General features: G+C 47.1%; 1 protein-coding gene across 1 annotated transcript; it reads left to right on the forward strand.

Moving 5' to 3' along the window:
• The first annotated feature begins 804 nt into the window (after positions 1–804).
• On the forward strand, positions 805–13,956 carry LOC136653258 (vomeronasal type-2 receptor 26-like). Its single transcript, XM_066630166.1, has 6 exons — positions 805–849; positions 2,875–3,066; positions 3,669–3,811; positions 6,767–7,058; positions 11,756–11,882; positions 13,058–13,956. Exons 1-6 carry the CDS (start codon positions 805–807, stop codon positions 13,954–13,956), a joined length of 1,698 nt encoding a protein of 565 aa, XP_066486263.1.
• Positions 13,957–14,010: the final 54 nt, after the last annotated feature.

Raw genomic sequence — 14,010 nt, forward strand, 5'->3', positions numbered from 1 at the left:
AAGGCTTCAATCCTGTCTACACTTTCCTGGGAGTAAGCCCCATTGACTATAATGGGACTTACTTTTGAGTAGACATGCATAGGATTGGGCTCTCAGAGATACTATATATATTTCTCTAATAGAAATATATTGGAGGGGTGAGAGGTGGCTGGTAGTTGCTACCACCACCACCCCCAGGTTTTTTGTTGAGACGTCTGTATGCCCAAAGAGGAATAAGAAATCAGGGGGGAAGGCCCCCCCCAGCTCACACTGATTTCTTCCTCAGAGGAGGAGGATGATACAGCTGAGCTGTGGGCTCCGGTTGCACAGGTAGAAGCTTTTGAGAAGGAGAGTGCAATGTGCAATGCTGGTTTGGGTGATGGTCAACGCATCAGATGCTTCCCTCCCCAGGGAGGTCTACCAAGAAGGGACGTAGGGCGAACCTAACGCAAATCCTCTCTTCCAGAGTAACCATTGGAGGAGCCTAAGGAGCGACAGGCTCCAGCCAGACCGCCGGTTGTGCAAGCACTGTGGGACCCTGATGAGCAGCAGCAGCCACAGGTGGCATCTTCCCAGGTTCCTGGGCAGGGACAGTTCAGGTTCTTATCTGTGGACACTCCATCATTTTCTGAGCATGGAAGAGATTAATCGCTTTGGAGAAGCTCATTGAGCAACAGGCTCCGGAACCTCCAGTTGTTCAGGTACAGGCATCGGACCTTGATGAGCAGCAGCAGTCGTAAGGGGCATCTTCCCAGACAAGGCCCATGCCTCCGACGGGGCTTTTCCCTGTCTCTGGTGTCCCTTACAGCCTCACTCCTTATGCCGATGTCCTATATGGGGTTTTCTCTCAGGGAGCCACGGAAGGGTCAGGTGAGCATCCACGAGTGGCCTAGGGGGATGTGGCCCTGCCTTTGGGTGGTCAACTCGCCTTGGCAGTTAAAGGAAAATTTAGCGGGGCGAGTTTGTTGATGTGTTTAGTTTATTGCGTGAGCAACCTGAGCCAGCCTTGAAGGTGGGTGACCCAGTGCCTGTCCCCCAAATGGGGTGAAGGCAGAAAAATTGATAAAAATTGGAATAATTGGTTGAACTGATATATTATTTATGCTGCACTAGTTATTCAAATGCAGGCAGCACGGGCAGCTGCACTTTAAGTACCTGGATATTATCCCCTCGACTGGCAGGTTTCACAGCAGGAATTGTGGTTTCAAATTATCTGGCCGGCCCGATCCAATTTGGGCGATTGATCCATTAGTGGGCATTTGCTCTGGGCACAGCCGGGCCAGTGGCAGGGATGTTAGGAGTGCGCTCACCCCCCCCCCCCCGCTCCTGCTATGAGTTTAACTCCACGGGGCAGTGCAGCAAGGCAGGTTGCACTCTTGCACATGTCTGCAGGCAGTGCAACGACCAGCACTCAGTGTCCGTGTGCCCCGAGTTTGCAGGATTTAAGGGGGTCCCAGGCTCCAAGCTGGGCAGGCCAAAGTGGGGGGCGGTCAGCCCCCTCAAGCTGAAAAGGTGGCCCACCCTGATTAGAGTAGTGGTGTCTGCTGAATGTTTGAAGGGGTGTCCGAAGTTTTAGGATGCTCAATCGTTAGTTGAACATTTTGACGAGGGATCTCAGATTCCTGTGGCCCCTCCCTCCGGGTCTACCTGGGCCAGGAATCTCCCGTCGACCAAGGGTATGGAGGGGATAGTTTAAGCTAAGATAGATAGGGAATGGGAAGCTGGCCGTCTGGTGCCCCCCCCTTTAAGGCTCCGTTTCCCAATGTTCAGTTGCTCCCTTTAGGTGTAGTTTCCAAGAAGCTCCCTGGGACCTTCTGTCTCATTCACCATCTGTCCTATCCTTACTGGGGCTCAGTTAGTGATAGGATCCCTGCACACCTTAGTTCATTACGATATATTCTTTGGACCAAGCTATTGGGATGGTATGTGACTGCGGCCATGGCGCACTCATGGCCAAGTCGGATATTGTGTCTGCATTCAGATTCTTGCCCGTCCACCCCGATGATTTTTGTTTGTTTAGTTTTTAGTTTAATGGTTCCTTATATCTAGATAAAGTGCTACCAATGGGTGCGCGATTTCCTGTGCCCTCTCGGAAAATTTGGCTCCTTTTTGGAGTGGTTAGTGGTGAGCAGAGCACGACCCGCCTCAATGGTCTATTATTTTGAGGACCCTGCAACTACCATTATGTTTTTGGATATTGAATTAGACACTATACAGCAGTGCAGTAGGCCGCCTGGCGATAGGTTGGTTAGGCTGCAGCAGCTAATTCGTGCTGGCCTCCAGGCTTGGAAATTGTCCTTGAGACATTTGTAGGTTTTCGTGGGGCATTTGATTTTTGCCTGCAGGGTAGTTTCCCCCTGCTGGGCCTTTTTTGAGGAGGCTGCATACCTGCATGGCGGGTATTAGAAGCCTCACCATCGCCTGCAGATCACCCCGGACATGAAGGCAGATTTGGTAATCTGGTTACAGTTTTTGAGTTTTAGAATAGTGTATCCTTTTGGCAGCAGGAGTGTTTACTTCGGGCAGAGCTGCAGGTTCACTCTGATGCTGTGGGTGGTTTTGGATTTGGAGTTATTTAGAGGGCGATGGTGTTCCGCCCCTTGGCCGGATACATTGGTTTCAGAAGGGGTTACCATAGACATGATTTTTAGGGCTGGTCCCCCTTGTGGTGGCAGTTCAATTATGGGCAGAGGAATTTGCCAACTCCACTGTGCGTTTCTGGTGCGACAACCAAGCTGTGGTTTTGTCGTCAGCCAGCAGGCGTCCCGGTCCCCATGCGTAATGGGACTGGGGAGGGTGTTTGTTTTGCATTGCCTTATGATTAACACCTTGTTTTTCGTTAGGCTCATCTGGGGTCTTGACAACAGCATAGCGGACGCCCTATCTCGTTTTCAGGTAGAGCGTTTTCGTCAGCTGGCACCAGAGGCGTGGCGGGAAACTGACCTGATGCCCCCTTTGGTTTTGGACCCTTGGCTGTGCAGAGCGCAGCTTGTAAATTTTGTCTGCGCTCGCGCCTTCTACCCATCACAACTATCAAGTGCGGCAAGGGAAGTTGAGGCCTTTCGGGCAGCCCTGGCCGTATCCCAGGTCTGGCCTATTCAGCCAGAACACTTGATGCAGTTCCTTTAGACCTGCAGGGCATTAATGTATCTTTTGAGTCTTTATCAGTGTACTTGGCAGCATTGTCATTCTGTGCCAAGGCCTCAGGTTTTGCTGATGCTACTACAGATTTAGGGTACGCAAGTTTGTCGAGGGTTTTAAGCAAATCTGTCCCCCTAAGCCCGACCGGCGTAAGCCCATTACTCCCAGGATTTTAGTCAAGTTAATTAATTGTTTTACGGTGCTGTGTTTGACTCCTTATGAGTCCTTACTGTTTAGAACCGTCAGCATTATTATGTTTTTTGGTGCTTTCCGCCCACCCCAGTGAGGTTTTATACGCCTTAGCAGGCAACAAGTCTGGAAGGGCCTTACGGCTGCAGGATGTAGTTATTAAAGCTGATGTGGTCATTATCACCCTCCGTCATTCAGAAACCGACCAGTGGGGGGTGGGTTTTAAAGTGCGACTGGGCCTGGCACAGAGTCTAGCATTGTGCCCAGTAAGGACACTTCGGTCTTGTTTGGCTGCACGTCCTGCGGTTTGGGGTGCCTTGTTCTGCCATGTTGATGCCTCACCTGTTATGTTTTTCCAGTTTAGAGTTCTTTTTCGCAGGGCAGTGGCGGACCTTGTGTTTCTGGCGGACGATTACGGCCTGCACTCTTTGAAGATTGGGGCTGCATCAGCTGCAGCTGATATCGGCCTCCCAGCCCGGGACATTCAGAGGATTGGCTGTTGGCGCTCCTGTTCATTTAAATATTACGTCAGAGAGCCTTACAAGCGTTGAGCGGGATTCGTTCAGCTATTTCCACCTCGCCCTGGTGGTAGGGGCGAGGGGTGATGCAGATACCACAGAAATTTCCAGGCGCGGCCTGTGACAGCGGTTGGGCGCTCTTTATACTGGCATTGCCAGGTGTTTATAGTGGCACTGCCACAAGTTCCTGTATTGCATGCTATATTTCCGGGCTTGTCCCGTGACAGCGGTTGGGCGCTCTTTATACTGGCATTGCCAGGTGTTTATAGTGGCACTGCCACAAGTTCCTGTATTGCATGCTATATTTCTGGGCTTGTCCCGTGACAGCGGTTGGGCGCTCTTTATACTGGCATTGCCAGAAGTTTATAGTGGCACTGCCACATGTTCCTGTTTTGCATGCTATTTTTCCAGGCTCGTCCCGTGACAGCGGTTGGGTGCTCACTTGCACTGGCTTTGCCAGGTGCTATATGGTTAAGTGATGCATGTTTCTGGAATTGTGATTCCTGTTTTCCTGTCCACAGGTTCCAGGGCGGGAGCAGTTCGGGTCATTATCTTCAGCCACTCCATCGTTTTCTGGGCAAGGAAGAGGGCGGCATCCAGTAGCTTTGGCATGCAGTTGCAGCTTGGTTCCTTGGCTACTGTGCATTGGGTTGCACGGCGGGGAATGCTGTGGGATCAGCTTCTTCCTGCTTTATATGAGTTTGTGCATGCCCATGCCCAGCCTCACATCGTTGTTATACATTTGGGAGAGAACGACCTGGGCCAGAGGACGACTCTGTCCTTGAGGCTTCCGGCCTACAGCGATATTCTCCACATTAATCAGCATTTTACAGGATGGTCATCTTATGGTCTGACCTCTTGCCTCACAGTGGTTGGTGTTATGTCTCTGATGTTAAAAAGATTGAACTGGATAGGAAGAAGGTAAATTCGTATGTGAGGCGGGCGGTACCCCTTTATGGAGTCAGTGTCATTTATCACCCACGCATCAGCTATGATGCGCCCCAATTGTTCAGAAGCGATGGAGTACACCTTTCGGTGTTGGGCAATTATGTTTTTCTTCTTGAATTGCAACAGGGCCTGCGGAAATTTGTTTCCGTGTGTGGCGGTGGGGCCAAGCGCTAGGCTGACCCCCCGGGTGGCAGATGTTGTGCGGGTTTTGGGTAGGTAAGGTCATATCGGTGTACACCGCAGGGTGGCAAGGGCCGGGTGGACTCCACGCTTGGTCATGCTGGCATTCCCGGCTGGGTGACGCAGGCTGGATGAACCTTGGCCTGGTGGTAAAGGCGCACCGCGGGTTCGCTTGGGTGGCCTGAGCTAGCCTGCCACCCTGCCCCTTCGGGGTGACAATGAAGGGGGCGGCAGGCTTGTACTGACACTGCCCAGAGTCTGGTGTGGTCGCCCAAATCACTATAGCGGGAAGTAGACGGGCAGCTCCGTTTCCCCCATGTAGAACCTGCATGACTTATTTGTTAGGCCCTGTTGCAATATGAAGTATATTTAAATAGTTAATAAAGTGGCCCTTTGTACCATATGCCCTTGCCTGTGTCTTTATTGGGGGGGGGGGTGCTGGGTAAATGTCTTTTCCCCAGCAAATCCTGGTGAGATCGAAAAACATGTTTTCATCTCCATTCTGTTTCAAGCGCTGCCTCGAGCATCACAATACTCCAGGGACATGATTTAGAACCATGTAATTAACTCCAGTTCCTCAAATTCATCCTTCACTTTGCCAAATCCCACTTGGAATGCTTGAGGCAACAGTCAGGATGAATAGCAGAACCTGACAAATGATATAAGGGATCCCTGCGATGCTCAGATATGAGTTGAGGGACTCCAGGCAGGCGGTACTGCACCCGTCTGAACAGTCCTTTCCCCTTCATGCAGGTAATCCACAGAGACTGAAGGAATGACTGATGCTGGATGAGAGACAGTTTGCATAATCCAAATCCAGATTAGCTTCAGGATTGCAGGGATGTTTCCACTCCTGTTGCTCATTCTGTGGCTGCCTCAAACCAAAGGCAAGAGCACTCTGTGTGCCAGGATTGATCCCTTCCAGTTGCCCCATGAGTATTATAAGGCAGGAGACTTATCCATTGGAGCGATTGTGACTCTGTTTGGCTGCATATTTGATGACCTCTCTTTCACCCAAAACCCAAACATGATGACTGCGAATGAATTTATGTAAGGAAACTGTTTTCTTTCCTACGTGACATTCACTAGGCCAGAAAAGGAACACAAACTGGTGATGCAAATGTTCCCTTGCCTTGAGGAGGCCCCCATGACTGCCCACCGAATGAAGCACAGCCCTCTTGGCATAGCTGCATCAGTGCTGGAAAGTTGGATAGGACTGGGCCCTTATCAAAGTTAATCACAGCTACTTACACTCAAAGCTCCTTAACTCTATGCCAGCGCTAGGATGGGGATTCGGGATATGGCGGCCACTGGCTACAAACTTGCTTCATCTCTCCCAATCTGTCCCAATTCCCAACACAATCTACCCTGCTTCCCATCCCATCCCGGCCCTCTGATGGCATATCCTGTTCTCCACTGCTGCACGGCTTTTAACTGCTGCACCAACAGCAGCATGGCACAGATGGATGGTGTGCCTGCCATGCCAGCAATACCCTCATTGTGCTGGTGAACCTCACAGTACGCTGGTGTTAAAGAGGAATAGTATTGGGCCAATAGTTTAGACTGACTTGTGTGCATGAATTTTCTGAACTCCTGAACACTCAAATTCTTTGTGCCTTATTTTGTAGAACTGTCTAAAGAAAACTGAGAGAAAACATGGCAGAGCCACAAATCGTTTACATCATTCTGCCTTTGCCGTTTTCTAAAGTGTGAAAATAGGTACATCTTCTGAACACAATGTCGTGCTCTCAAGCAACTCCTCCAAGTAGAATTCAATCTTTTTCTTACTCATTGTTTGATTCTTCTTTTAGTGGAAAGCCAAAAAGCTACCAGCATGTCCTGTCCTTGGTATATGCTATCAAGGAGATCAATGACAACCCTGAGATCTTGCCCAATGTCAGCCTGGGTTTCCAAATTTATAACAGTTACCTCGATGAAAGAATGACTTACCAGAACACCCTGAATCTTCTTTCCACCCAGAAACACACCGTCCCCAACTTCAAATGTGACCAGCAGAAGAATATGGTAGCTGTCGTTGGAGGACTTGATTCTGAGATCTCCCGTCACATGGCTACTGTATTAGCAATCTACAAGTACCCACAGGTAGAATGACAGTCTGGAGTATGAAGCTTCCCCACTTGAACTAATGCTTATCCTTTCAGAAAAATCTTCATGCCTGCTTTTTTTTTTAAAAAAAAAAAAATCAATTAACCTGGATAGGACTTTAAGCAGAAAAGAGACATGTGCAAAGAATACTAAATTGAAAGATAGTTTGGAATAAGAATTTCTATTTCCTTCCACTTTATTCATGTGAAGCAGAATCACTCTGTGATTTGATTGAATAAAATATCTAGTGGGAGCAATAAAGTGTAAAAATTTTTATGAATTGATAGTGTAATGCTACAAAGTAGTTTTCTGAATATCAAAACATTGTGAACATTTTTTTCAGATTCTTTTGTTCTTTAACCTCATGAATTTCACAACTGTCGATATTTGTAAGGGAACATGCTCATTCAGCATTCATGTGATCCATTTCTACTATTTTTTGCTTGTTTAGATTGCATATTGTGTTGTAGCTCCAGTGAGGGATGTTAAAACTCAGTTCCCTTCCTTCTACCGAATGGTTCCTAATGAAGAACATCAATACAAGGGAATTGTGCATTTACTTCTCCATTTCCAATGGGTCTGGGTTGGCCTCATAACAGCAGATGATGAGAATGGGGAAACATTTCTGCAGACATTGACTTCCATGCTTGCCCAGAATGGCATCTGTTCAGCCTTCAGTGCAAAAACATCCACTGTATCCCAAGCTATAGACACATTGAGTTCAGTTGAATCCCTCCGTTCACGGGCTATTTCAATCATGAGCTCCAATGTCAAAGTACATATTGTAAATGCAAGTCATCAGACCACATTATTTCTGATTGTGTTTATATATCTGCATTCCTTACTTGAAGATGTTACAAAGGTTTTGAGTGGCAAAGTGTGGATCATGACTGCTCAGTGGTATCTTGCAGCAGATACGTTTTACAGGGATAATGACATACAAACCTTTGATGGTGCCTTGTCTTTTGCTGTTCACTCCAATGAGGTTCTGGGTTTTGCACAGTTCCTCCAGAGTTTACACCCTCAGTCTCCAAAAGGAGATGGCTTTCTCAAGGTCTTCTGGGAACAGGCATTCAACTGTTTATTTTCTGATTCTGATGAGAGTGAAGAAACCACTGATCCATGCACCGGACAAGAAAAACTGGAGAACCTTCCCACCACTCTTTTTGAGGCAAGCATAATGGGCCAAAGCTACAGCATCTACAATGCCATTTATGCCATAGGACATGCTGTCCATAAGATGTGCACATTGGATCCAAAACTCAGTGGCAGGACTGAGAGAGGAAGAGGGGATCATTTGAATCTGCAACCTTGGCAGGTACTATTTACATCCTGAACAATGTCATTTTCATGGCTATTCTGCTGGTTGTTAGTATTTATAAGGGGATTATACCAACAGATTCATGGCCCAATTCTAACTATGTGAGGAATGTGAGTTCCCCCGGTGCAGGCTGCTGAAAAGGAGCTGTGAAGAGTTTTGCAGAGGTACAAGGTGCTGGAGTGCTGGAGGAAAGTCTCCAGAAATCCAGCAGGTTCCTGGAGGGAAGGTTCCTACCTTCCCACATATGCTGTTGAACATTGGAAGGCCCGCAGGAGCAGGTAACCCCAGCGCAGAGGGTGGAATGGGGCAGGGGATGGTGGAACAGTGAGAGGATGGGGTGGGGGTTGGATGGATCAGGCCCTGGAATGAGTTAGTTCAGCAATGGAAGAACTTGTCAAATCCCAAGACCCTTGCTGGGCCTGATCCACCTTCACGGAGCAATGTGAACTTGCACCAGGAGTTGAGCAGGCACAGGTTTGAGTTACCCCATAGCAGCTCCCCAGGTTTATCTGGGGCAAGGGGGAAAGTGTCCCCTTTCCCTGAGGAGACTTTCAGCAGCTAAAAATATCTCACAGCGCACAGCAGAAACCATAACTGTGCAGCTTCATCGCCCCACAGGGAATAGTACAGGGATTGCCCTGTATGCGCATATCCTATATTCACAGTTTCATGTATCTGGACTCTCCGCACTCCTTCTATGCGCTCTCTGGAAGCCCTCAGTGGCTTCGCCAACCCTCATAATTCCTTTCAAAGGAGTAAAAAAATCACTTCCAGTTTTGCTGAAAAACTTTTTTCTAATTGAAGCAGTCATTCTTAGACCTGCAGAAGCCACGACCAGATGCTCATGGCCTCTTCAAGGCACAGAAGACCTTCTGGAGGCACGGGGAGCATAGCTCACCTCCAGAGTGTGGGTGAGTCCCCAGTATTCCCAGTTTCAGGGAACCACGGGGGGGGGGGGTGGCAAAATGTCCACTGTGGACATCAGGGAATGCCTGTCTAGTCTTTTCTTCACAAAAAGGCCCATGGGGTTGAGAAAGGAAAGGAGCAGTTCTCGAAGAGTATTTTTTTTTTGTCAAGCACCTATTGTATGACCTCTTGTATACCATGTTTTTAGTGTGATTTTTTCTCTTGAAAATGTTTTCTCTTTCTCTCCTTTATTCTTTCCTTTTTTTCTCATGAGAGACAAAACTAAACAACATATAAATAATACGAGGGTCGCCCAGAAAGTAATGCACCTCATTTTTTTTCTTCAACAATTATTTATTGAACACAATGAAACTTACACTCAAGAAAGAATGATGTTTCTTCTACACTCCCTATTTTTCCACGTAATCTCCATCCAGTTCTATGGCCTTCCTCCCGTGAGACACAAGGGCATGTTGGTACCACTCCTTTTTCTGGTCACGAAGCCATTTCTGCACTGTGCGAATCACCTCTTCGTCATCCTCAAAATGTCTTCCACGAATGGCATCATTTAATGGCCCAAACAAGTGGAAGTCTGAGGGAGCTAGGTCAGGGCTGTAGGGTGGATGGGGTAACACAGTCCAACCCTGTCTAGTGATGTGTTCCGAAGTCCTCAAACTTGTGTGAGGCCGAGCGTTATCATGTTGAATCAAACATTCACCTGGGTTGTTATGGCGCCGAAGTCGCTGGAAGCGCTTCTTGAGTTTGGTTAATGTCTTCACATAAGCTTCAGAATTAATGGTGCTGTCTCTTGGCATCACATCAATGAGTATGACGCCCTCACAGTCCCAAAACACAGTGATCATGACCTTACCGGCGGAAGCAGTTGCTTTGAATTTTTTCTTCTGTGGAGATTGAGGATGACGCCATTCCATCGACTGTCATTTTGTTTCAGGCTCAAAATGGTGAACCCAGGTTTCATCACCTGTCATAATTCTGGACAAGAACGCTTCCCCCTCATCTTCAAAACGTTTCAGCAACTCAGAAGAAATGTTTTTTCTGAGAGATTTGTGGTCCACCGTAAGACAGCGCGGAACCCATCGTGCACACACTTTTGAGTAATCAAGAGCACGGATGATTGCATCCACACTTCCTTTGCTGATTGACAGCTTCAGCGCCAACTGCCTAGTCGTTATGTGTCAGTCCTCGCAAATGAGCACATCAGCAAGCTGCGTCTTGTCAGGTGTGACAGCCGTGGATGGCCGCCCCGAACACTGCAAATCTTGGAGATCTGCCGAACCGCCTTCTAATGGCCTCACCCTCTGTGCCCAGCGACTAATCGTACTTCTGTCGACTGCAGATTCTCCATAAACTGTACACAAACGTTTGTGAATGTTCCCAACAGTTTCTTTCTCCGCAGTGAGAAATTCAATGACGACACGCTGCTTGTAACGTACATCACTTACAGACGCCATTTCGAAACACTGCTGCAGCTACGCTATCTGTCTGAAGAAACCAAAAATTTGCGTGCGCACTCCTGAAAATTCAAATAATGTATATCTAAAGTTTCGCATTCGTACCATTACTGTAGGCTGAGAAAAAAAATGTGGTGCATTACTTTCTGGGTGACCCTCGTAGAATCAAACATCAATTGATGCTGAAATTACTATTGCTTTTCTACGAGTATGTTTGCTTCTTCCAATCTAGCTTCACTCTTACCTGAGAAGCATCATATTTAACAATACTGCTGGGGACACAGTCTACTTTAATGAAAAGGGTGAATTGGCTGCTGGGTTCAATATCATCAACTGGATTACTTCCCCCAACCAAAGCTTCACAAAAGTGAAACTAGGGTGGATGGATCCCTGGGCTCCCGGAAGCAAGGAGTTCAGCATTAATGACAAGGCCATCAAATGGCACAACATGTTTAACCAGGTGGATTCATCTAGGAGTATAATTTGCCATGCTCAATAGAAATGTGCTTCGATAATGACCTATGATAAAAGATCCGATCCACCTAGGATAATTTGTTTTAGTGATATTGCTAAAATGCCGAATGACTCTTTAAAATGATCACAGAATGCAATAAATACTGGTCTCATGTCAAAAGAAGCACTTTTTGAAGTGGGCCACTGCACACAACGAGCGTAATTTTTCTCCCAAACAGATTTTAATCTGGGACATAAAATGCCTAGTCTTCCTATCCTCCTTTTCTGCCACTCCTTTCCCATTTTGCTTCATTGTACTCCACACTCTGGCATCCGGCATGCTGCCAGATGCTTTTGACTTAATATTGATTTTCAGTTAAGTGCCATGCCTCAAATTCTATCATCCTGGCAATAACCCATCTTTCTGAACATGCACAGAAGTTTGACAGGAACATTGGCATGCAGGCATGTCAAGATAAAATTTTGTATTTGCTGTCTGTTGTTAAGTACAGGGGGCATAATTTCTCCTCTCTTCTGAATAGGTGATGCCTCTTGCTGTGTGTAATGACAACTGCCATCCAGGCTTCCGCAAAAAAACAAAGGAGGGACAGCAGTTTTGTTGCTACGATTGTGTTCCATGTGCAGATGGGAAGATTTCAAACCAGAAAGGTAGGAGACACAAGTCCTCCTGAGGCATTATCAAAGGGGGAAAGCACGTTTGTGGCACTCAAGAGGAGGCCAGTGTCAGTCAGCCTCAGCTGAGCCTCAGTGCTGTGTGAATAGATGACGCTTCTGCAGCACCAGTCAGCTGTAGTATTTTTAGGGTGGGGGGAAACAAGGAGTGGGTGGAGAAGGGTGTATGGAGGGTGGAGGAGGGGAGGAGCAGTCCCAGGAGGTAGAGATGACAGCAGGACCTGCACTGAATCCTAACCTCTCTCCCAGCCTGGACAGCCCAATATGGGCAGTCTGGCACCAAAGCGGGTGTAGATTCAAGAAGATCCATTGGTGCCATGACTGTGTTATCCAGGGAAAAAAGGAAAATGTTTCCTTACCCAAGGAGACTCCGGGTGCCAGCCTGATGCACAGTGGATATGGTGGCCACCACTTTGGCACCTTTTGAGTTGTGGGCACCAGGCAATTTAGGATTGAGCTGTTGTCCTCTTATGCGGGCAGATTTGATGCAATGTGCCAATGGCAACAGGAGACTATTGCATCAACCTGGATATGTTTCATTCTCTCCAGGGAGTTCTCAACACAGTGCAGTGGGGTCAAATGGATGCAACTGTCAGTATCCACTTGCTCTTGACAGAGAGTTGGGTCAAAGAGAGATGGGAAATACAATGGAAAAATGTACTCACTCAAGATGTACTCTGTAGGAATCCTTCACTTTCACAAGTACGTCAGTGACAAAGAATGGCCAATCTGTGAATTATTAGAAGTATATGCCAGAGAAAAGTAGTTTCCGAACAACATAGTTAGTAGTTTCCCCAGGAAACACCACTGAATACAAGATAATCCATGAAGAAATATTAAGGATAAAGTTATTGGGGGAATCTTATATAAGCAGAAGTAGCTTATACAGCATTTACAGTAGTTTGCACATGTGGGAAGGCCTGGAGAGTGGGTCACGTGTTCCCCAGACCCTCAGGAAAGCCTTAGCAACACCCAGGTAAGTTAAAAAAAAAACCCTTTCCTTCCTGGTAATGGTGTGAGATCATAGCAACTGTGTCACCGCCTCCTTTTTCCACCCACAAATGGGTTAATGAATGCTTGCAGCACTGTTTCAGTGTTGAAGAATTCAATTGTTTTAGGTCTTTTTTTTAATCATCTGTTTTATTTTTCAGACATGGATGATTGTTTCACATGCTCAGAAGATCACTTTCCAAACAAGAACAAAGACCAGTGCCTTCCCAGGAGGATCAACTTTCTTTCCTACTCAGAAACTTTGGGAATGATTTTGTCATCCTTAGTTCTCTCTTTATCTCTGCTCACAGCTTTGGTGCTGGGAATTTTCATTAAAAATCAGAACACTCCCATCGTCAAAGCCAACAATCGGGACCTCACCTACTCTCTCCTCTTTTCCCTATTGCTTTGTTTCCTCTGCTCCTTATTATTCATTGGTCGGCCTCAGACAGTGACATGTTATTTACGCCAAACATCTTTTGCAATCATCTTCTCAGTGGCTGTTTCTTGCATCTTGGCCAAAACCATCACTGTGGTTCTGGCTTTCATGGCCACCAAGCCAGGATCCAGGATGTGGAAATGTGTGGGGAAAAGGCTGGCCAACTCCATTATTTTTTCCTGCTCCCTCATTCAAGCAAACATTTGTGCAGTGTGGCTCTGCACTGCTCCTCCATTCCCTGATTCTGATGTGCATTCTCTGACTGAAGAAATCATAGTGGAATGCAACGAAGGGTCACACACCATGTTTTATTGTGTCCTGGGCTACCTGGGATTTCTGGCCATTGTCAGCTTCACTGTGGCTTTCCTAGCCAGGAAGCTGCCAGACAGTTTCAATGAAGCCAAGTTCATCACTTTCAGCATGTTGGTCTTTTGCAGCGTGTGGCTGTCTTTTGTTCCATCATACCTGAGCACCAAGGGCAAATCTGTGGCGGCTGTGGAGATCTTCTCCATCTTGGGCTCTAGTGCTGGGTTACTGTTCTTTATCTTTTCCCCCAAATGCTATATAATTATTCTGAGGCCTGAGCTGAACAGCAAGGAACAGCTGATTAGGAGAAAGTGATAAAAAAATATATGGAGGACCAATGGCATTGGATCTTGCAACCCACTGCCTTCA

This window comes from Tiliqua scincoides, chromosome 5 (assembly GCF_035046505.1).
Source record: "Tiliqua scincoides isolate rTilSci1 chromosome 5, rTilSci1.hap2, whole genome shotgun sequence".
Lineage (NCBI taxonomy): Eukaryota > Metazoa > Chordata > Lepidosauria > Squamata > Scincidae > Tiliqua > Tiliqua scincoides.

Excerpts from the sequence above, each read along its gene's own strand:
- LOC136653258 (XM_066630166.1), top strand. The coding sequence starts at position 805 with ATGTCCTATATGGGGTTTTCTCTCAGGGAGCCACGGAAGGGTCAG. Across the intron at positions 850-2,874 it reads GGGAGCCACGGAAGGGTCAG|GTAGAGCGTTTTCGTCAGCT; the intron begins GTGAGCATCCAC and ends TCTCGTTTTCAG. Across the intron at positions 11,883-13,057 it reads GAAGATTTCAAACCAGAAAG|ACATGGATGATTGTTTCACA; the intron begins GTAGGAGACACA and ends TTTATTTTTCAG.